This window comes from Mesoplodon bidens (genome assembly GCF_964165515.1).
Source record: "Mesoplodon bidens genome assembly, chromosome: 12".
Classification (NCBI taxonomy): domain Eukaryota; kingdom Metazoa; phylum Chordata; class Mammalia; order Artiodactyla; family Ziphiidae; genus Mesoplodon; species Mesoplodon bidens.
Window position 1 is genome coordinate 7,637,035 of NC_138168.1, and position 25,026 is coordinate 7,662,060.

Below are 25,026 nucleotides of genomic sequence, written 5' to 3' on the forward strand. Positions count from 1 at the left end.
TTAAAAAAAAAATTTTAATTTAAAAACTGACACGTGATCCGGTTACTAGATCTTTCAAGAATGTCTGGAACAACTGGGTGTGTGAATCTATTTTTTCCGCCTATATTTTAAGAAACTTAAATACAGATCAAGTATTTCTGATGAAAATTTAGCATCTGAATTGAGATGTGCTGTAATATAAAATACACATTGGATTTTGAAAACAGTATAAAAAAGAATATAAAATATCCATTAATTATTTTAAGAATAATTACATGCTGAAATGATAATATTTTGGATATACTGGGTTAAATAAAATATTAAAATTAGCTTCAACTGTTTTTTACTTTTTAAAAAACGTATCTACTAGGAAATTTTAAATTACATATATGGATTGCATTATATATATTTGTACTGGAGAGTGCTTGTATAATCAACGGAGCCCTAGTGAAGAGAGTCTGGTCCATATATTATCTTTTATTTCTGTCATCAAAATATTTTCTTAGTATATCTCATTACCCTTTTATCAAAATTTATGTATTGCTCATCATTCTTTCTATGAATGTTAAGAATCATGTTAATAACTGTGTCAATATTTTGTCCTGTAGTAGGAATATAAAATTATTTACACATACACTTATATGAACTGTCACTATGCAAGTGTGCACATATAACACATTTATTTCCAAAGAGTATTTCCCATAGTAAGTTTTCAAAAACAGAAAGTAAACATAAGTATTCTGTGGAACTATATTCAAGGATTGACAGGCTTGGGGGAGAAACACTTTATATACTACACAATATATATATATTCAGGACAAAAGCAAACATTATAAAAAGTATAAAAATAGACAAAAAGATACAAACACAATATATTTTGGTCAGAATTTCAGATATGTTTTTTTTTCTTCTCTCTCCCCTTTACTTCAAAAGTTATAAATACTTTGGAAGCAGCATGTATTGTTGCACTTTTGATTTTTTGTTGTACAGTTAACGAACCTGAGAGTCTGGATGACTGGTGATCATCTATTTGGCCTTCCCATTCTTTAATTTCTTCTTCTTTGATTAATAAAGGTTTTCCCAGAGTTTGGCCAACAAGATTACAGACTTCTTGAGCTTTGCGCCATGCATTTTCTACAGCAACAACACAGGCTTGCCGTCTTAGGAATTAAATGCAGAGATTATTAATACGACATTCAACAAACTGCAGCACTGAACAGTTTTGTTTAATTAGTTGATAATTAATTTAAAGATGTGCTTAACTTACCGAAGGTTCTCAATAGAACCGGGAGTATGATAGAACTGGGGTTGGCTGATGACAACAGAGCTATCTAGCTTTTCAACAAGAAAGTTACAAATATTTTGCATTTTTCCAAATTCAGTAAATGTAATGCAGACCTGTAAATGAAATGACAATTGAAATTATTTTCATGTCTGATGCATTATTTCAAATCTTTCTCTAAATGTGAGTTAAAAAAAGTAAAGCCAGGTTACAATGAGGTCATTTTATAGTATGTAACAGATATGAAAGACCTACTTGGTACTTATAACTAAGTTTCATTATTAAATTTATTTTTGCTTATGAATTTTGTAATTTATCTAATGTTGACTTGAACATTTAAAACTTCACTTTAAATCAGAGACTTTTTATGAAAGAGAACTGGAGGGTTTCCCCTTCAACTTTATTATTCAGCTAAATTCTAACCCTGATAAATGTTTCATGACTCTTTAGTCATCTATGCCATTAGTTAGCTTCCTGATTAGCGGTAATTACTTCATACTTCACTGCTGTCATTTGAGGTATGTTTCTTCTTCCAAAAGTTATTTTCAGATCTATATGCAGAAGTTCATCTATTTCACTATGTCCTCTGCCTTTAAATATGTGGAAGCAGCAAAGAAAAAGAGAGGGATGAGGTAACCTCCTGAGTCATCTTATACACTGAAGAACAGTTGCCTTTAATCATAAATGTTATCCAGGGAAAACTGATGTTCTATCTGGTTTCAATATTAAGTGAATAATGTCTTTTATAATCAGTTTGTCAATTTCAAGTTTTTTTTTTTTTTCAAGCTGACTGGGATTTTGAGTGGGATTGCAATGACTCTAAATATAGATTAAGGAAGACCTGATACCTTAATGACACTGAGTCTTCCAAATCAGGAACAAGGTATGTTTCTTCATTTATTTAGGTCTTCTTTAATTTCTCTTAGCAATATTTTGTAGTTTTCAGCATACACAGTTAAAAGATCAGATTTATCCCTAGGTATTTTATACTTTTGATGTTTATTAGTTCTAATAGTTTTTTTGTAGATTCCATTAGATTTTCTACATTGATGGTCATGCTGTCCATGAATAAGGACAATTTTACTTCTTACTTTCCAGTATGGATGCCTTTTATTTCTTTTTCATGCCTCACTGCACTGGTTAGAACTTCTCAGAACTTCCAGAAGTTGTGAGAGTGGATACGTTTGTCTTGCTCCTGATCTTAGGCACAAAGCAATCAGTGTTTCATCAATAAATATGATGGTTAACTGTAGACTTTTCATAGGTTCCCTTCATCATTTTGAGGAAGTTTCCTACTATTTCTAGTTTGCTGAGAATTTTTATTAGGAATGGATGTTGGACTTTGTTAAATGTTTTTCTTCATCTATTGAGATCATCATATGTTTCTTTCTTGTTAATATGATAAATTAGATTGACCAGTTTTTGAATGTTGAACCAACCTTTCATTCCAGGGATGAACCATACTTGGTCATTATATATTATCCTTTTTATATATCGCTGGATTTGATTTGCTAAAGTTTTGTTTATAATTTCTGCACATAAGTTTATGATGGACACTGGTCTGTAGTTTTCTTTGCTTATAATGTCCCCCCGCCCTTCCCCCCCACCCCCCGGTTTTGTTATCTTCTGGTTCCAAATAATGAGTTGGAAAGTATTCCAGCTTGTTCATTTTCTGGAAAAGTTTGTACAGAAATGGCATAAATTCTCCCTTAAATGTATGCACTTTTTAATTTCTCTTTTAACTTCTCCTTTGACTCATGGGTTATTGAGAAGTATGTTATTTAAATTTCAAATATTTCAGTTCTATCATTTTTCCCTCAAGTGTTTTGAAGCTTTAATATTAAATGTATAAGTGTTTAAGACTGTTATATTCTCGATTGACCCATTTATCCTTATAAAATCATCTTTATCTGGGTAATACTCTTTGCTTTGAAATCTACTCTGTCTGATATTATCATAGCCACTACAACTTTCTTTTGGTTATTTTAGCATGGTATATCTTTATGCACCCCTTTGATTTTTTTTTAAAGTCAGGTTTATTAAGGCATAACTTACAGAGAGCAAAATACACTCCTTTTAGTATACGTTCTATGAATTTTGACAGATGCATTTACTCATGTAGCCACCATTATGATCAGTCCCATCAACTTCCTCAAATTACCCTGTGCTCCCTACATCCCAGCCCCTGAAAGCCACTGATCTGTTTTTTTTTAAATAGTTGCACTTAATTTTTTTAATTTAATTTTTTATTTTTTGGACAATTTAAAAGGCTACTTTCCATGTACAGTTACTACAAAATATTGGCTCTATTCCTCGTGTTGTAACTCTATGTCCTTGAGCCTATCTTATACCCAATAGTCTGTACCTCCCACTCTCCCACTCCTATATTGCCCCTGCCCCCCAACACTGGTAACCATTAGTTTGTTCTCTATATCTGTGAGTCTGCTTCTTGTTTTATTCACTAGTTTTTTATATTTTTTAGACTTCACATATAAGTGATATACAGTATTTGTCTTTGTCTGACTTATTTCACTTAGCATAATGCCCTCCAAGTCCATCCATGTTGCTGCAAATGGCAAAATTTCATTCTTTTTTATGGCTCAGTAGTATTCCATTGTACACACACACACACACACACACACACACACACACACATATATACCATAGCTTCTTTATTCATTCATCTGTTGATGGACACTTAGGTTGCCTACGTATCTTGGCAGTTACAAATAATGCTGGATGAACACTGGGGTGCATGTATCTTTTATCATTTGTAAATATTTTATCCCATTCAGTAGGTTGTCTTTTCATTTTGTCAATGGTTACCTTTGCTGTGCAAAAGCTTTTAAGTTTAATTCGGTCTCATTTGTTTATTTTTACCTTTATTTTCTTTACTTTAGGGGACAGATCAAAAAATATTGCTGTGATTTATGTCAAAGAGTTTTCTGCCTATGTTTTCCTCTAGGAGTTTTATGGTATCCAGTCCTACATTTAGGTGTTTAATCAATTTTGAGTTTATTTTTGTACATGGTGTTAGAGAATGTTCTGATTTCATTCTTTTATATGTAGCTGCCAGTTTTCCCAGCACCACTGATTGAAGAGACTGTCTTTTTTCCACTGTATATTCTTGCCTCCTTTGTTGTAGATTAATTGACTATAAGTGCATGGGTTTACTTCTGGGCTCTCTATCCTGTTCCATTGATGTGTCTGTTTTTGTGCCAGAACCATACTATTTTGATTACTGTAGCTTTGTAGTATAGTCTGAAGTCAGGGAGCATGATTCCTCCAGCTCTGTTCCTCATTCTCAAGATTGTTTTGGCTATTAGGGATCTTCTGTGTTTCCATATAAATTTTAAAATTATTTGTTCTAGTTCTGTGAAAAACGCCATTGGTATTTTGATAGGGATTGCACTTAATCTGTAGATTGCCTTGGGTACTACAGTCATTTTCACAATATTGATTCTTCCAATTCAAGAACATGGTATATCTTTCCATCTGTTTGTGTTGTCTTCAATTTGTTTCATAACTGTCATATGGTTTTCAGAGTATAGGTGTTTTGCCTCCTTAGGTAGATTTATTCCTAGGTATTTTATTCTTTTTGATGAGATGGTAAATAGGACTGTTTCCTTAGTTCCCCTTTCTGATACGTCATTGTTAGTGTACAGAAATGCAACAGATTTCTGTGTATTAATTTTGTATCCTGCAACTTTACTAAATTAATTGATGAACTCTAGTAGTTTTCTGATGGTATCTTTAGGATTTTCTATGTATAGTATCATGTCATCTGCAAACAGTGACAGTTTTACTTCCTCCTTTCCAACATGGATTCCTTTTATTTCTTTATCTTCTCTGATTGCTGTGGCTAGGGCTTCCAAAACTATGTTGAATAAAAGTGACAAGAGTGGACATCCTTGTCTTATTCCTGATCTTAGAGGAAATGTTTTCAGCTTTTCACTGTTGAGAATGATGTTAGTGGTGGGTTTGTCATATATGGCCTTTATCATGTTGAGGTATGTTTCCTCTATGCCTGCTTTCTGGAGGGTTTTTATTATAAATGGATGTTGAATTTTATCAAAAGCTTTTCCTGCACCTATTGAGAAGATCATGTGGTTTTTATTCTCCAATTTGTTAATGTGGTGTGTCACATGGATTGATTTGCAGATATTGAAAAATCCTTGCATCCCTGGGATAAATTCCACTTGATCATGGTATATGATCTTTTTGATGTACTGTTGGATTCGGTTTGCTAATATTTTGTTGGGGATTTTTGAATTTATGTTAATTAGTGATATTGGCCTGTAATTTTCTTTTTTTGTGTGTGGTATCTTTGTCTGGTTTTGGTATCAGAGTGATGCTAGCCTCACAGAATGAGTTCCGAAGTGTTCACTCTCTGCAATTTTTTGGAATAGTTTCAGAGGACAGGTGTTAACTCTTCTCTAAATGTTTGGTAGAATTCACCTGTGAAGCCACCTGGTCCTAGACTTTTGTTTGTTGTGAGTTTTTAAATTACCGATTCAATCTCGTTACTGTAATTGGCCTGTTTATATTTTCTATTTCTTCCTGGTTCAGTCTTGGGAGATTGTGCCTTTCTAAGAATTTGTCCATTTCTTCTAGGTTGTCCATTTTATTGGCATATAGTTGTTCATAGTAGTCTCTTATGATCCTTTGTATTTCTGTGGTGTCAGTTGTAACTTCTTTTTCATTTCTGATTTTATTTATTTGGGCCCTCTCCTTTCTTTTCTTGATGAGTGTGGCTAAAGGTTTACCAATTTTGTTTATTTTTTCAAAGAACCGGCTTTTATTGATCTTTTCTATTGTTTTCTTCATTTCTATTTCATTTATTCCTGCTCTGATCTTTATGATTTCTTTCCTTCTACTAACTTTGGGTTTTGTTAGTTCTTTTGCTTTAGGTGTAAGGTTAGGTTGTTTACTTGAGAGTTTTCTTGTTTACTGAGGTAAGCTTGTATTGCTGTAAACTTCCCTCTTAGAACTGCTTTTGCTGTGTCCCATAAGTTTTGGATTGTCGTGTTTTCATTTTCATTTGTCTCTAGGTATATTTTGACTTCCTCTTTGATTTCTTTGGTGATCCACTGCTTGTTTAGTAGCATATTGTTTAGCCTCCACGTTTGTGTTTTTTGCAGTTTTTCTAAATAGTTGATTTCTAGTCATATAGCATTGTGGTCAGAAAAGATGCCTGATATAATTTCAATTTTCTTAAATTTACTGAGACTTGTTTTGTGGCCTAGCATGTGATTTATCCTGGAGAATGTGCACATGGAACCATGTGCACTTGAAAAGAATGTGTATTTTGCTGCTTTCTGCTGGAATGCTCTGTATATATCAATTAAGTCCATTTGGACTAATGTGTTAGAGAAGATATAACAATAGTAAACATATATGCACTCAACATAGGAGTACCTATATATATAAGGCAAATACTAACAGACATAAAAGGAGAAATCAATGGTAACACAATAATTGTAGGGGACTTTAAAATCCCACTTACATCAATGGACAGATCATCCAGACTGAAAATGAATAAGGAAACACAGGCCTTAAATAACACATTGATCTGTTTTTTTAAAACTTTATTTTTTTAGAGAAGTTTTAGGCACACAGTAAAACTGACAGGAAAGAACAGAGGTTTTCCATATATACCCTTCTACCCCCCACACACATAGTCCCCCCTCACCATAATCAACATTCCCCACCAGAGTGGTACATTTGTTACAATATGTGTACCTACTGGGTTGACCAAAAAGTTCTTTCAGGTTTTTCCATAACACCTTTGGCCAACCCAATACACTGACACAGCATAATGACCAGAAGTCCATAGTTTACATTAGAGTTCATTCTTGGTGTTTTATATTCATTGGGTTTGTACAAATGTATGCTGACATGCATCTATCATTATAGTCTCATACAGAATACTCTCACTGCCCTAAAATTCCTCTGTGCACCCCCTATTCATCCCACCCTCCCCCTAACTGCTGGCAACCATTGATCCTTTTACTGTCTCCATAGTTTTGCTTCTCCCAGAATGTCATATAGTTGGAATCATACAGTTTGTAGCCTTTTCTGATTGTCTTAGTAATAGGCATTTAAGGTTCATACCTATTGTCATGCCTTGAGAGCTTATTTATTTTTAGTGCTGAATAATATTCCATTTTCTGGATGTACCAGTTTATGTATCCATTCACCTACTGAAGGACATCTTTGTTGCTTCCAAATTTTGCGATTATGAATAAAGCTGCTATAAATATCCATGTGCACATTTCTATGTGAGCATATATTTTCACCTCCTTTGGGTACATACTAAGGAGCATGATTGCTGCATCATGTGGTAGGAATATGTTTAGTTTTATAGGAAACTTTGTCTCCCAAAATGACTGCACCGTTTTGCATTCCCACCAGGAATGAGTGAGAGCTCCTCTTGTTCCACAACCTCATCAGCATTTGGTGTTGTCAGCATTCCAGATTTTGGCCATTCTAATAAGTGTGCAGTGACATTTCATTTGTTTTAATTTGCATCTGCCTAATAACATATGATGTGGATCATCTTTTCATATGCTTACTTACCATCTATATATCTTTTTTAGTGAGGCATCTGTTAAGGTCTTTGGTTTATTTTTAATTTTTTTTCTTACTGTTGAGGTTAAGAGTTCTTTGTGTATTTTGGATAGCAGTCCTTTAAAATACGTGTGTTTTGCAAATATTTTCTCTGAGTCTGTGAATTTTCTTATTATTCTCCTGACATTGTCTTTCACAGAGCAGAAGTTTTTAACTGTAATGAAGTCCAGCTTACCAATTACCAATTATTTCTTTCATGGATCAATGCCTTTGGTGTTGTATCTACAAAGTCAGTGTGATACTCAAGGCCATCTAGGTTTTCTCATATGTTTATAGTTTTGTGTTTTACCTTTAGGTCTATGATACATTCTGAGTTAATGTTTTGAAGGGTGCAAGGTCTGTATCTAGATACTTTTTATTTTGTATGTGGATGTCTAGTTGTTCCAGCACCAATTGTTGAAAAGATGATTGTGCCCCATTGTACTGCCTTTGCTCCTTTCTCAAAAATCAGTTGATTATACAGGAGTCTATTTCTTGGCTCTCTATTCTGTTCCATTGATCTATTTGTCTATTCTTCAAACACTACTACACTATCTTGATTTCTGAAGCCTTTTAGTAAGCCTTGAAGTCAGGGAATGTCATTTCTCCAACTTTGTTCTTCTCCTTCAATACTGTATTGACTATTCTGGTTCTTTTGCATCTCCATTTAAACTTGAATCATTTTTTTTTCAATATCGCCAAAATAACTTACTGGGAGTTTGGTTGGGACTGCATCAAATCTATAGATCTAGTTCAGAAGAACTGACATCCTGACCATATTGAGTCTTTCTATCCATGAACATGGAATATCTCTCCATTTATTTGGCTCTTCTTTGATCTAATTTATCAGAGTGTCAAAGTTTTCCTCATATAAATCTTGTACATATATGTTGTTAGATATACACCCAAGTATTTCATGTTTTGGGGTGCTATAGAAAATTGTTTTTAATTTCAAATTCTACTTGTTTATTGCTGGTATGTAGGAAATATTTTGTTGAAGATTTTTGCCTCTATATTCATGAGAGATTGGTCTGTAGTTTTCTTATCTTGTAATGCATTTCCATAGGATTTGTAGTGATGTCTCCATTTTCAGTTCTGATATTAGTAATTTGTTCTTTCTCTTTTTTTCCCCCTTTAGTTTGGCCAGAAGCTTATCAATCTTATTGATCTTTTCAGAGAACTAGCTTTTGGTTTCACTAATTTTCTCTATTGATTTCCTGTTTTCAGTTTCACTGATTTCTGCTCTAATTCTTATTATTTTTCTTCTGCTTACTTTGGACTTAATTTGCTCTTCTTTTTCTAGTTTCCTAAGGTGGAAACATTAGATTATTTATTTTAGATTTTTCTTCTTTTTACTATATGCATTCAGTGTTAAAATTTCTCTCTAATCTGTTTTCACTGTATCTCACACATTTTCATTTTCATTTAGTTCTATATATTTTAAAATTTCTCTTGAGATTTCTTCATTGACCCATGTTATTTAGAAGTGTGTTGTTTAATCTCCATGTATTTTGGGATTTTCCAATTATGTTTCTGTTATTGATTTCTAGGTTAATGCCACTGTGGTCAGAGAGCAGACATTATATGATCTATCCTTTTAAATTTGTTAACGTATAAATTTTGGCCTAAAATGTATTTTTTGGCGGTGGGGGTGGGGGAAGTAAAGGTTTACTGCAGGGCCAAGCAATGAGAATGGGTGGCTTGTGCTCAAAAGACCCAAACTCCAAATGTGTTCTATCTTGGTGAATGCTCCATGAGAGCTTGAGAAGAAGAATACTGTTTTTGGAGGAAGTAATTTATAGATGTCCATTCTATCCAGTGAATTGATGGTACTGTTAAGTTCAACTAGGTCCTTACTGATTTTATGCCTGCTGAATCTGTCCCTTCTTGATAAAGGGAGTTGGAGACTCCAACTATGATAGTGGACTCATCTATTTCTCCTAGCAGTTCTATTAGTTTTTGCCTCATGTAGTTGGGGAATGCACGTTAAGGAGTTTTTTTGTTTTTTTTGTTTTTTTTGGCTGTGCCACCATGCAGCATGTGGGATCTTAGTTCCCCAACCAGGGATCGAACCCATGCCCCCTGCACTGGAAGTGCAGGGTCTTAACCACAGGACTGCCAGGGAAGTCCCCAAGGATTGTTATGGCTCTGGGAAAATTGCCCCTGTATCATTACATAATGCCCTTCTGTATCCCTGATAACTCCTTGTTATGAAGTCTGTTGTGTCTGAAATTACAATAGTGACTCAAAAGAAATTTTGATTAGTGTTAGCATGATTAATTTTTCTCCATGGATTTACTTTTAATCTATATATGTCTTTATATTTAAAATGGATTTCTCATAGATAACATATAGTTGGGTAGTGGTTTGTTTGTTTTTTGCGGTACGTGGGCCTCTCACAGCTGTGGCCTCTCCCGTTGCAGAGCACAGGCTCCGGACGCGCAGGCTCAGCGGCCATGGCTCACGGGCCCAGCTGCTCCACGGCATGAGGGATCTTCCCGGACCGGGGCATGAACCCATGTCCCCTGCATCGGCAGGTGGACTCTCAACCACTGCGCCACCAGGGAAGCCCTTGGGTAGTGTTTTTTGATGCAGTTTGACAATCTCTGTCTTTTAATTGCTGCGTTTAGACCACTGATGTTCAAAGCATTACCGATATAGTTGGATTAATATCCACCATATTCTTTACTGTTTATTTGTTGCCCTTGTTCCTTTTTCTAAGTTCTGTCTTCTGCCTTTTGTGATTTAAAAAAATTTTTCATTTATTTATTTATTTTGGCTGTGTTGGGTCTTCGTTGCTGTGCGTGAGCTTTCTCTAGTTGCTGCAAGCGGGGGCTATTTTTTGTTGCAGTGTGCGGGCTTCTCATTGCAGTGGCTTCTCCTGTTGCAGAGCACAGGCTCTAGGTGCATGGGTTTCAGTAGTTATGGTACACAGGCTCAGTAGATGTGGCTCGTGGGCTCTAGAGCGCAGGCTCAGTAGTTGTGGCACACAGGCTTAGTTGCTCCACGGCATGTGGGATCTTCCCGGATCAGGGCTTGAACCCATTTCCCCTTCACTGGCAAGTGGATTCTTAACCACTGTGCCACCAGGGAAGCCCTTGTGATTTTAACTGAGCATTTCATGGTTCCCTTTTTCCTCCTTTCTTAGCATATCAGTTATATATTTTTAAGCTTTTTTTAGTGGTTTCTCTAAAGTATGCAATACATATTTACAGCTAATCCAAGTCCACTTTTAAGTAACACTATACCACTTTATGGGTTGTGTGAGTACCTTATAATAACAAAATAATCCTAATTCCTCCATCCCATCTCTTGTATCATTACTGTCATTCATTTCACTTATATATCAGCATACACAAGTATATATATAAGAAACATGCATAAGCATACAAAATTGAATATATTGTTGCTATTACTTTAAACAAACTGTTATTCACTAGATTGATTAAGAATAAGAAAAATATCTATAACACAGGGAACTCTGCTCCATATTATGTAACAACCTAAATGGGAAAAGAATTTGAAAAAGAAGAGATACATGTATATGTATAACTGTATCACTTTGCTGTACACCTGAAACTAATGCAACATTGTTAATCAACTATAGTATAAAATAAGAAGTTAAGAAAAAGAATAAGAAAAATAAAAGTATTTTACCTTCACTTACTCCTTTTTTGATGTTTTTCTTTTCTTTACATAGATCCAGGTTTCTGATCTGTATTATTTTCCTTCTTTCTAAAGAACTTCTTCTAACAGTTGTTGCAAGGCAGCCTTAATGGTAACAAATTCCCTCAATTTTTGGACTTCCCTGCTGGCCTAGTGGTTAGGAGTCTGGGCTTTCACTGCAGTGGCCTTGGTTCAATCCCTGGTTGGGAAAGATCCTGCAAATTGCATGGTGCGGCCAGAAAAGAAAAAACAAAAAACAAAAAACACCCCCACCCCCCAAAGAAACAGTCTTAGTCAAATTCCCTCAATTTTTGTCTGAGAAAGTCTTTATTTCTCCTTCAATTTTGAAGGATACTGTGTAGAGAACTCTAGGTTGGGTTTTTTTTTCTCTCAACACTTTAAGTGTTTAACTCCACTCTCTCTTTTCTTGTATGGTTTCGGAGGAAAAGTCAAATATAATTCTTATTTTTCTTCCTCTATAGGTAAGGTGTTTTTACCTCTGGCTTCTTTCACGTTTTCTTCCTTATCTTTGATTTTTTGTAGTTTGAAAATAATAAGCTCACCAGTAGGGGTCTTTTTGGGCATTTATTGGGGAAATTCTCTGTCATTATTGCTTCAAATATTTCTTCTGTTCCTTTCTTTCTTCTCCTTCTGATACTCTCATTATGTGTATGTTATACTTTCTATAGATGTCCCGTAGTCCTTGGATATTCTGGGTTTTTTCCCCCCAGTTTTTCTTCTCTTTGCTTTTCAGTTTTTGAGGTTTCTATTGAGATACCCTCAAGCCTAGAGATTCTTTCCTCTACTGCATCCAGTCTACTAAAAAGCCCATCAGAAGCATTCTTCATTTCTGTTACAGTGTTTTTGATCTCTAGTATTACTTTTTGGGTCTTAGGATTTCAATCTCTCTGCTTATGTTGCCCATCTGTTCTTTCATGGTGTCTACTTATCCATTAGAGCTCTTAGCACATTAATCATATTTGTTTTAAATTCTCAGTCTGATAGTTCCAACATCCCTACTATCTCTAGTTCTGATGCTTGCACTGTCTCATCAAACTGCATTTTTTGCCTTTTGGTGTGCCTTGTAATTTTTTCCTTGATAACTAGACATGATATACTGAGTAAAAGGAACTGCTGTAAATAAGTCTTTAGTAATGTGGTGGTAAGATATAGGGAGAGGGAAAGTGTTCTACTGTTTTATGATTCTCAGTTTTTTAGTGAGCCACTGCCTCCAGACTGAACTTCACAAGTATTTCTGAGTTGTTGTTGTTGTTGTTTTCTCCTCCTCTTTAGGTAGAAGAAAATGGCTAGAGTGGATTGGATTTTGGTATTTCCCTTCCCTCTGGTTAGTTAGGCTCTGATAATATACCAGCAGGTTAAGGTCTGCTTACCTAGTTTCTCCTGAGGACAGACTTTCTTAAGAAGAACAGAGTACTCTGGCATATTTCAAAATGGTTCCTTTTCCCCTCCCTCTGCCAGACACACTAGGGAAGTTTTTTCACATATTCACAGTGAGAACCTAGTTGAGCACGTGGAGGTAAATCTCACAAAACTGTGGGTCCCCCTCTATGACTGGATTCTCTAGAGTTTTAATTCTCAGAGTTGTCCACACTGAGCCTCCAGGAATTTGTCAATTATAGTTCAGATTTTCCTACCCGGGCACCGTTTCTGGAGGTGGTTTCTGTTGTCTCTGCTCTGGTAAGCTGTGACTCACTGTGTCTGCCTGTCTGTCTCTCCAGTTTTGGGGGTAGCAGTGTGCCCTGTATGCTCACCTCTCTTATGGATCCTAGAAGAGTTGTTGATTTTTCAGGGTTTTTTTCAGCTTTTTACTTGTTAGGATGCAGTGGTGACTTCTAAGCTCCTAACACGTAGACTAAGAAACTGAAAGTCTGCCATTACTTTTAACCAGTTGGTGCCCTCATATTTAAAGTACACTTGTCTTATGTAGCAGCTTCCCACTAGCCATCCATTTTACATTTGGTCGTGTATATATGTTAATGCTACTCTCTCACTTCATTGCTGCATAGCACAGGGAGATCAGCTCGGTGCTTTGTGACCACCTAGAGGGGTGGGATAGGGAGGGTGGGAGGGAGACGCAAGAGGGAGGAGACATGGGGATATATGTATATGTATAGCTGATTCACTGTGTTATACAGCAGAAACTAACACATCATTGTAAAGCAATTATACTCCAATAAAGATATAAAAAAATAAATTCTATTAATAAAAGAAAAAAAAAGTACATTTGTTGCAAGCAGCTTACAGGTGAGGTGTGTTTTTTTTATACAATCTGAAATATAAGCCTTCTAATGGAGGTATTTAGAATATTTATATTTAATGTGATTATTGATATGGTATATTTAAACCTCTGATCTTGCTATACTATTTGTCTCATATTTTCTTTTTTCCCCCTCCCCATTTTCTGCCTTTTTTTGGGGGGGGGATTGAGTATATTTTTATTATTCTATTTGATATCCTTCATTGGCTTCTTTGCTATAACTCTTGTTGTTGTAGTTAATTTAGTGTCTGCTTTAGAGTTTATAGTATATACATGTTTAATTTATCACAATCTACCTTCAGGAGATATACCATTTCATATATAAGAAACCTACAATATTATACTTCTATTTCTCCCTTCTTGACCTTCATGCTATTGCTGTTGTATGTTTTACTTTTACATATGTTAGAATTCCTAAAGTTCATTATTACCATTTTTGTTTAAACAATTACCTTCTATATAGATGTAGCGATATAGAGATGATATAAGAAAAATATCATATCTACCTGTGTAGTTACCATTTTCAGTGCTCTTCATTCCTTTGTGTAGATTCCTATTCCTTTTTAGTACCATTTCATTCCACCTACCCAATTTCATTTAGCATTTCTTGTATTGCAAGTCTACAGGTAATGAATTCTTTCAGCTTTCTGAAAAAGTCTATAGTTGGCCTTTAATTTTGAGCAGTATTTTTGCTCAACACAGGGTGATAATAACAAACTGTAAGATGACAGGAGAAATATGATTTAAAAGCCCCAAGTGAGAAAGACACTTTTTTAGTTGTAATCATTGTTTATGACTGTAAGCTCAACAGAAGGGAACAATGTGATGCAAGTGCCAAAATGTTCAGGCGTGTATGTGTTATTAGAAATAAACATTCCAGAATAAGGAAGATAATCATCTTTCTCTAATATGGAATCACAATTAGGACACTATAGTTATAGATGCTTTAGGAGGAAATTGATTAACAAAAGAGAGAGTCTGTCGTATAAGAAATGACCAAAGAAACTGGGGATCCTTACACTTGGTGAAGAAAAAAGTAGCATTAATATGATACTGAACCTCAAGTATATACTTCTAAGAAGAAATATTTGTTTTGTCCTTGGAGAGGTACATAATTAAAATGGATAAGTACTAGTAAGTCAATTCTTGGTTTAATGTTAGAAAATTGTATATTGATTAGATGTCTGAAGGTGGAATTGGCCTTTTATATTCATACCTATCTATGTATAAAATATTTCACAACAAAGATGAAGAGTTAAAATTAGATGAGATAACGTATGGAAAACACCTGACACATGGAAACATGCAAGGAAAAGGAGGGGGGAAACTGGTTATACTACTTTTTCTATTTAATAGACTTTTACTGAATGCCTACTATATCCCAGGTTTTTAAAATCCCTCCAACACTGAAACTGTAACAGGAAAACAACATGAGAAGTGGAAAGAGTAGAGATATAAGAATTGCAAAGCCAAGGTTTTACTCCAACCCCAAACATACAAACACCCACCCACCCTTAAAGAACTCACTTAGATAATTTCTAACTTTCAATATCTTATCTTTAAAATAAGCTGAAGCAGCAGGGTAGGTGGGAGGTTAGAAAAAGAATCTCTGAAGTGCCTTTCGGGATGAAAATTTCAGATATTATGTGAAAAGTAATGTTCTACCATCTAATCTCAGTCTGTATATTTAAGTACCTGTGAGAATATTGGTATACATCAGATATTAGGTTTTGGTGTTCACTATAGCCATAGCCATAAAGCCACACATTGTTCTTTATGCACAGGTTGGCATACTTTATACCTCATGACCCTACCATCCTGGTCTCTGCCGATGCTGACTTAAGGGCAATCACGTATTAGACTACACTATATAAGAGTTCTGGCTACTGGGGAGCCCTATACAAAATATAATCAGATTCTCTCTTAAGAAATTCAAATATAAGACATTAAAAAGGTAAGTACAGAAAAAGGACGAGGAGCAGAGTTTAGCCAAGTCCTCACTTAGCCATGTCTTACAACAAAATAAGCAGCTCGAAAGCACACTCTGTACCTGGCGGGTCAGTCCCTAGAATAAATCAGTCTGAAAAACTTGCCAGTTTTCCATGAAGCCTGGTTGAATGTTTGCTGGGACTGTTCCTTTTCCTCCTAGTGTACTTACTAGTGTACCCTCACAACAAGTCGCATTAACTAAGATAACCAGAGCCCATCTATGTTCACTACAACCTGAAGTCCGAACAGGTAATAACTACTGGAGGAGTGCTAGAACAGCTCCCAGTCTTTGACTTCCATAATATGGAATCTTACCAGACCACTCTTCATCCTGTTTTGAAAGGTATGTTTTGGTCCCCACTACTACAGAATACATTTGCCAAATGGACCCCTAAAATCATCATAAGATGATTAAATTTTAAGTGAAGAAATTATAAATTTATTAAAGTAAGTGTAGGGACAACAGTGTGTTGTGGAAATTACTATCTCAAGAGGTAAGAAGCCAGGATCCTAATTTCCATTCTAATTCTTTTCTTTTTTTTTTTTTTTTTTTGCAGTATGCGGGCTTCTCACTGTTGTGGCCTCTCCCGTTGCGGAGCACAGGCTCCGGACGCGCAGGCTCAGCGGCCATGGCTCACGGGCCCAGCTGCTCCGCGGCATGTGGGATCTTCCCGGACCGGGGCATGAACCCGTGTCCCCTGCATCAGCAGGCGGACTCTCAACCACTGCACCACCAGGGAAGCCCTATTCTAATTCTTATAATATGGTCTTTGAAAAATCTGAGCCTAAGCTATCTAAGCCTAAGGTCACACCCTTAAAATTAGAAAAAATAATTTATTATCTGCCTGAAGGTAGGACTAGGTGATTTCTTGAGGTATTTTCCACCTCTAATGGCAAAGATTCTCTGATTAGATAAACAATATTCCATTCTAATCTCATTCCTGTTTGTTTCCTCTGGCAAAGGAGGCAGCCTGACTGCCCCAATGTACCCCAAGATGTTTGGAGCCAGGAAGAGAGAGCAGTCTTGTAACCTAGCCACAAGTACATATAACATACTCTGATGTCATAAAATCCTGATCATACAATCTTTAAAGATAAGTAAAAAGCTCGACAGTTTTAGGAACTAAATGTTTTCATTAATTGAGTATACAAAAATATTTTGTTCTTTTTAATTTGTTCTTTTTAATTTGAGTAGTTTTTATTTTTAAATAAACCTGAACAGAAAACAATAAAATTGCATTGTGAAACAAAAGAATGTTGAAAAGTCTTTCAATCCTTTATTCTATGACTATTAATTTGCTATTTATCAGAGGAGAAGAAATTTTTCTTTTGTAGTGCTTCCTGCTTACTAGATGATAACATTACTAAAATTTTATTCAGGTGGCAATTAAATGCTAATTCCCTCTGCTATTTTTATTCCATTTCAAAACAATTTCTCTTAAATCTCATTAAATTTATTTTAAAAGCTCACCCAGATATGTAACACCAAAAATGATTGAGAAAAATGATCTTTTATCAATACCATGAGAAGCATTTCTCGTATACACTGAGTTTCAAGAATAAAATTAAATGCAAACTGTCCCCACAAAGTCGTGCTGTTTCCAATTATTTAATATAAGTACATACCTCTGCTTCCATGTGATAAGCATTTTCTACCCTTTGAAAATCCTTTGTCACAGTTACATTTTCTGACTGAAACAGAAAGTACAAGACAATAATTACTAAATGGTTACTAAATGCAATTACTCTAAAACATAAAGTCTAAACCTGAACTTATTAAAATCAGAATGACAAAATATGCAGAAAGAACTGGTGTGCCTGGTGTTTTAAAACTTTCCTAAAAGTAACATAAAATAAATTCAGAAACTTACACATATTTGCTGAAATTTCATCATAACTGAATTTCATCACTACACTTGTAGTAATTTTTACATTAGCTAGTACAAAAAGTATGAACTTAGGGTGCTGTATACATATATATATGAAGAATTATTTGTACATAAAGCATTCTGAATGTTGTAGGAATGTTAGAGTTTTAAAAATGTTTAATATACAAATAATACAAATTTACTGAACATATAGTACACAACTTTGGGCAAGTTACTCAACTTTTTTGAGATTTAGTTTCCACATTTATAAAATTAGGTTACACTACATGTGAGGTAGGAGGTAGACTGGCCCCAGGCTGAGCAGCTGGAGTGTGTCAGACTGAGCAATTGGAGCTAGTCTCCCTGCCACACCCTGGCCCCTGACGACATTTCAAGGAAAAAGATAACAGTAGGAGCAGACAGGAACTAAGCTCTGCTGCAGTGAAAAGATAAGATGACCACATCTTTCATTCTTCAGGTCAAGGAGACCTCCCCAACTGCACGTGTACAGAAAAGTTCCTAGGGAATCAAAAAGGGAGGGGGCGCTAACCCATAATATGTTCTGCCAGTCTCCTAGAGACCCTCACACTGGAATCCATCTTGGCCAAAAGATGCGCATGCACATTAGACAGGACCCTGAGTCAGATCGGGTATGGGGAGCAAGCAAGATGATTGGCCAGAGGAAAAAAGACTCGGAAGATGGCCCCTACATAAGCAATTTAAACCACCCCTTTAGCGCTCTTTATTAGCAAAGATGCCCACACTCTTCTCTGAGTGTGTAGCTCTGCTTTGCTTCTGTCCTAAATAAGCTGCTTTTCTTTGTGCTCTACCACACGTACTGTGCTTCTAATAAACTCTGTGTCTGCTTTACAAACTTGGTCTCTGTAAAATTCATTTTTCAAAGAGGTCAAGAGCCAGGGCTCTACTTCTAGCCACTAGCCCCTGGTGGTCTAGTGGTTAGGATTCCTGGTTTTCACCCAGGCAGCCCAGGTTCGATTCCCAGGCAAGGACCTAAGATTTTGCTTCAAGCTGCCATTCACTGCTGTTACCCCAATATCACATGGGACTGTTTTGAGGATTTAATGAAAAGTTGTAAATAAAATGCTTGACACAGAAGGCACTCAGTAAACACACATGCTATACCATTATGATATAAATATTTCCTGCAATACTGGACCCAAGCCAGTCTGTTCTTAGAAAAGTAATATTAATGCTTTTTGATTCTCTGGGTAAGTATAGGTTATATAATTCTGATTAAAAAGTTAAATTTCTTATTTACATTTCAAAAGGGTTCTAAAATTTAGTGAAGAAAATTCGGGGTAAGATAGCGGAAGAGTAAGACGCGGAGATCACCTTCCTCCCCACGGATACACCAGAAATACAGCTACACGTGGAACAACTCCTACAGAACACCTACTGAACGCTGGCAGGAGACCCCAGACCTCCCAAAAGGCTCGCCCCGCACTCCGTGCCCCTCCCTCCCGCCCGGCCTGAGTGAGCCAGAGTCCCCGAACAGGCTGCTCCTTTAATCCTGTCCTGTCTGAGCGAAGAACAGACGCCCTCCGGCGACCTACACGCAGAGGCGGGGCCAAATCCAAAGCTGAGACCCAGGAGCTGTGAGAACAAAGAAGAGAAAGGGAAACCTCTCCCAGCAGCCTCAGAAGCAGCGGATTAAAGCTCCACAATCAACTTGATGTACCCTGCATCTGTGGAATACATGAATAGACAACAAATCATCCCAAATTGAGGAGCCAGGAGTCAGTGCTGTGCCTCTGAGGTGGGAGAGCCAACTTCAGGACACTGGTCCACAAGAGACCTCCCAGCTCCACATAATATCAAATGGCGAAAATCTTCCAGAGATCTCCATCTCAACACCAGCACCCAGCTTCACTCAACGACCAGCAAGCTACAGTGCTGGACACCCTATGCCAAACAACTAGCAAGACAGGAACACAACGCCACCCATTAGCAGAGAGGTGGCCTAAAACACCACCAGACGTGGACCTGCCCACCAGAAAGACAAGATCCAGCCTCATCCACCAGAACACAGGCACTAGTCCCCTCCACCAGGAAGCCTACACAACCCACTAAACCAACCTTAGCCACTGGGGACAGACACCAAAAACAATGGGAACGACGAACCTGCAGCCTGCAAAAAGGAGACCCCAAACACAGTAACATAAGCAAAATGAGAAGACAGAAAAACACACAGCAGGAGAAGGAGCAAGATAAAAACCCACCAGACCTAACAAATGAAGAGGTAATAGGCAGTCTACCTGAAAAAGAATTCAGAATAATGATGGTAAAGATGATCCAAGATTCTATTTCCCAGATCCAAAATCTTGGAAATAGAATAGACAAAATGCAAGAAACAGTTAACAAGGACCTAGAAGAACTAAAGATGAATCAAGCATCAATTAAAAACACAATAAATGAAATGAAAAATACTCTAGATAGGATCAATAGCAGAATAACTGAGGCAGAAGAACGGATAAGTGAGGTGGAAGATAAAATAGTGGAAATAACTGCTGCAGAGCAAAATAAAAAAGAATGAAAAGAACAGAGGACAGTCTCAGAGACCTCTGGGACAACATTAAACGCACGAACATTCGAATTATAGGGGTTCCAGAAGAAGAAGAGAAAAAGAAAGGGACTGAGAAAATATTTGAAGAGATTATAGTTGAAAACTTCCCTAATATGGGAAAGGAATTAGTTAATCAAGTCCAGGAGACACAGAGTCCCATACAGAATAAATCCAAGGAGAAATACGCCAAGAAACATATTAATCAAACTGTCAAAAATTAAACATAAAGAACTCATATTAAAAGCAGCAAGGCAAAAACAACAAATAACACACAAGGGAATCCCCATCAGGATAACAGCTGATCTCTCAGCAGAAACTCTACAAGCCAGAAGGGAGTGGCAGGACATAATTAAAGTGATGAAGGAGAAAAACCTGCAACCAAGATTACTCTACCCAGCAAGGATCTCATCCTGATTTGGTGGAGAAATTAAAACCTTTACAGACAAGCAAAAGCTGAGAGAGTTCAGCACCACCAAACCAGCTTTACAACAAATGCTAAAGGAACTTCTCTAGGCAAGAAACACAGCAGAAGGAAAAGACCTACAATAACGAACCCACAACAATTAAGAAAATGGGAATAGGAACATACATATCGATAATTACCTTCAATGTAAATGGACTAAATGCTCCCACCAAAAGACACAGATTGGCTGAATGGATACAAAAACAAGACCCATATATATGCTGTCTACAAGAGACCCACTTCAGACCTAGAGACACATACAGACTGAAAGTAAGGGGATGGAAAAAGATAATCCATGCAAATGGAAACCAAAAGAAAGCTGGAGTAGCAATTCTCATATCAGACAAAATAGACTTTAAAATAAAGACCACTAGAAGAGACAAAGAAGGACACTACATAATGATCAAGGGATCGATCCAAGAAGAAGATATAACAATTGTAAATATTAATGCACCAAACATAGGAGCACCTCAATACATAAGGCAAATACTAACAGCCATAAAAGGAGAAATCGACAGTAACACAATCATAGTAGGGGACTTTAACACCCCACTTTCACCAATGGACAGATCATCCAAAATGAAAATAAATAAGGAAACACAAGCTTTAAATGATACATTAAACAAGATGGACTTAATTGAGATTTATAGGACATTCCATCCAAAAACAACAGAAAAAAACTTTTTCTCAAGTGCTCATGGAACATTCTCCAGGATAGATCATATCTTGGGTCACAAATCAAGCCTTGGTAAATTTAAGAAAATTGAAATTGTATCAAGTATCTTTTCTGACCACAATGCTATGAGACTAGATATCAATTACAGGAAAACATCTGTAAAAAATACAAACACATGGAGGCTAAACAATACACTACTTAATAACGAAGTGATCACTGAAGAAATCAAAGTGGAAATTAAAACATACCTAGAAACAAATGACAATGGAGACACGACGACCCAAAACCTATGGGATGCAGCAAAAGCAGTTCTAAGAGGGAAGTTTATAGCAATACAATCCCACCTTAAGAAACAGGAAACATCTCGAATAAACAACCTAACCTTGCACCTAAAGCAATTAGAGAAAGAAGAACAAAAACATCCCAAAGTTAGCAGAAGGAAAGAAATCATAAAGATCAGATCAGAAATAAATGAAAAAGAAATGAAGGAAACGATAGCAAAGATCAATAAGACTAAAAGCTGGTTCTTTGAGAAGATAAAAAAAATTGATAAACCATTAGCCAGACTCATCAAGGAAAAAAAGGGAGAAGACTCAAATCAATAGAATTAGAAATGAAAAAGGAGAAGTAACAACTGACACTGCAGAAATACAGAAGATCATGAGAGATAACTATAAGCAACTCTATGCCAATAAAATGGACAACCTGGAAGAAATGGACAAATTCTTAGAAATGCACAACCTGCCAAGACTGACTCAGGAAGAAATAGAAAATATGAACAGACCAATCACAAGCACTGAAATTGAAACTGTGATAAAAAATCTTCCAACAAACAAAAGCCCAGGACCAGATGGCTTCACAGGCAAATTCTTTCAAGCATTTAGAGAAGAGCTAACACCTATCCTTCTCAAACTCTTCCAAAATATAGCAGAGGGAGGAACACTCCCAAACTCATTCTACGAGGCCACCATCACCTTGATACCAAAACCAGACAAGGATGTCACAAAGAAAGAAAACTACAGGCCAATATCACTGATGAACATAGATGCAAAAATCCTCAACAAACTACTAGCAAACAGAATCCAACAGCACATTAAAAGGATCATACACCATGATCAAGTGGGGTTTATTCCAGGAATGCAAGGATTCTTCAATATACGCAAATCAATCAACGTGATACACCATATTAACAAATTGAAGGAGAAAAACCATATGATCATCTCAATAGATGCAGAGAAAGCTTTCGACAAAATTCAACACCCATTTATGATAAAAACCCTGCAGAAAGTAGGCATAGAGGGAACTTTCCTCAACATAATAAAGGCCATATATGACAAACCCACAGCGAACATTGTCCTCAATGGTGAAAAACTGAAAGCATTTCCATTAAGATCAGGAACAAGACAAGGTTGCCCACTCTCACCATTCCTATTCAACAGTTTTGGAAGTGTTAGCCACAGCAACCAGGGAGGAAAAGGAAGTAAAAGGAATCCAAATCAGAAAAGAAGAAGTAAAGCTGTCACTGTTTGCAGATGACATGATACTATACATAGAGAATCCTAAAGATGCTACCAGAAAACTACTAGAGCTAATCAATGAATTTGGTAAAGTAGCAGGATACAAAATTAATGCACAGAAATCTCTGGCATTCCTATATACTAATGATGAAAAATCTGAAAGTGAAATCAAGGAAACACTCCCATTTACCATTGCAACAAAAAGAATAAAATATCTAGGAATAAACCTACCTAAGGAGACAAAAGACCTGTATGCAGAAAATTATAAGACACTGATGAAAGAAATTAAAGATGATACAAATAGATGGAGAGATGTACCATGTTCTTGGATTGGAAGAATCAACATTGTGAAAATGACTCTACAACCCAAAGCAATCTACAGATTCAATGCAATCCCTATCAAACTACCACTGGCATTTTTCACAGAACTAGAACAAAAAATTTCACAATTTGTATGGAAACACAAAAGACCCCGAATAGCCAAAGCAATCTTGAGAACGATAAATGGAGCTGGAGGAATCAGGCTCCCTGACTTCAGACTATACTACAAAGCTACAGTAATCAAGACAGTATGGTACTGGCACAAAAACAGAAAGATAGATCAATGGAACAGGATAGAAAGCCCAGAGATAAACCCACGGACATATGGTCACCTTATCTTTGATAAAGGAGGCAGGAATGTACAGTAGAGAAAGGACAGTCTCTTCAGTAAGTGGTGCTGGGAAAACTGGAATGGGACATGTAAAAGTTTGAGATTAGATCACTCCCTAACACCATACACAAAATAAGCTCAAAATGGATTAAAGACCTAAATGTAAGGCCAGACACTATCAAACTCTTAGAGGAAAACATAGGCAGAACACTCTATGACATAAATCACAGCAAGATCCTTTTTGACCCACCTCCTAGAGAAATGGAAATAAAGACAAAAATAAACATATGGGACCTAATGAAACTTAAAAGCTTTTGCACAGCAAAGGAAACCATAAACAAGACCAAAAGACAACCCTCAGAATGGGAGAAAATATTTGCAAATGAAGCAACTGACAAAGGATTAATCTCCAAAATTTATAAGCAGCTCATGCAGCTCAATAGCAAAAAAACAAACAACCCAATCCAAAAATGGGCAGAAGACCTAAATAGACATTTCACCACAGAAGATATACAGACTGCCAACAAACACATGAAAGGATGCTCAACATCTTTACTCATTAGAGAAATGCAAATCAAAACTACAATGAGATATCATCTCACACCAGTCAGAATGGCCATCATCAAAAAATCTAGAAACAATAAATGCTGGAGAGGGTGTGGAGAAAAGGGAACCCTCTTGCACTGCTGGTGGGAATGTGAATTGGTACAGCCACTATGGAGAACGGTATGGAGGTTCCTTAAAAAACTACAAATAGAACTACCATATGACCCACCAATCCCACTACTGGGCATATACCCTGAGAAAACCATAATTCAAAAAGAGACATGTACCAAAATGTTCATAGCAGCCCTATTTACAATAGCCCGGAGATGGAAACAACCTAAGTGTCCATCATCGGATGAATGGGTAAAGAAGATGTGGCACATATATACAATGGAATATTACTCAGCCATAAAAAGAAATGAAATTGAGCTATTTGTAATGAGGTGGATGGACCTAGAGTCTCTCATACAGAGTGAAGTAAGTCAGAAAGAGAAAGACAAATACTGTATGCTGACACACATATATGGAATTAAAAAAAAATGTCATGAAGAACATAGGGGTAAGACAGGACTAAAGACACAGACTACTAGAGAATGGACTTGAGGATATGGGGAGGGGGAAGGGTAAGCTGTGACAAAGTGAAAGAGCGGCATGGACATATATACACTACCAAAGATAAGGTAGATAGCTAGTGGGAAGCAGCCGCATAGCATAGGGAGATCAGCTCGGTGCTTTGTGACTGCCTGGAGGGGCGGGATAGGGAGGGTGGGAGGGAGACGCAAAAGGGAGGGGATATGGGAACATATGTATATGTATAACTGATTAAATTTGTTATACAGCAAAAAAATAAAAAATAAAAAAATAAAATAAAGTAAAATTTAGTGAAATGAACTCATGACCTACTCCCATCCTTGGGG

At 36.4% G+C, this 25,026-nt stretch overlaps 1 protein-coding gene across 1 annotated transcript in view; it reads right to left on the reverse strand.

Annotated features, from left to right (window-relative positions):
- Positions 1 to 412: 412 nt before the first annotated feature.
- IRAK1BP1 (interleukin 1 receptor associated kinase 1 binding protein 1) overlaps positions 413 to 25,026 on the reverse strand; it is a 38,553-nt gene continuing 13,939 nt past the window's right edge. Inside the window, exons 2-4 of the mRNA XM_081250660.1 lie at positions 17,430 to 17,495; positions 1,247 to 1,377; positions 413 to 1,139 (exon numbers count right to left, since the gene is read on the reverse strand). Of these exons, the coding sequence (XP_081106786.1) occupies positions 869 to 1,139; positions 1,247 to 1,377; positions 17,430 to 17,495 (468 nt within the window). The 3' untranslated portion in view covers positions 413 to 868. The remainder of the gene's footprint in view (positions 1,140 to 1,246; positions 1,378 to 17,429; positions 17,496 to 25,026) is intronic.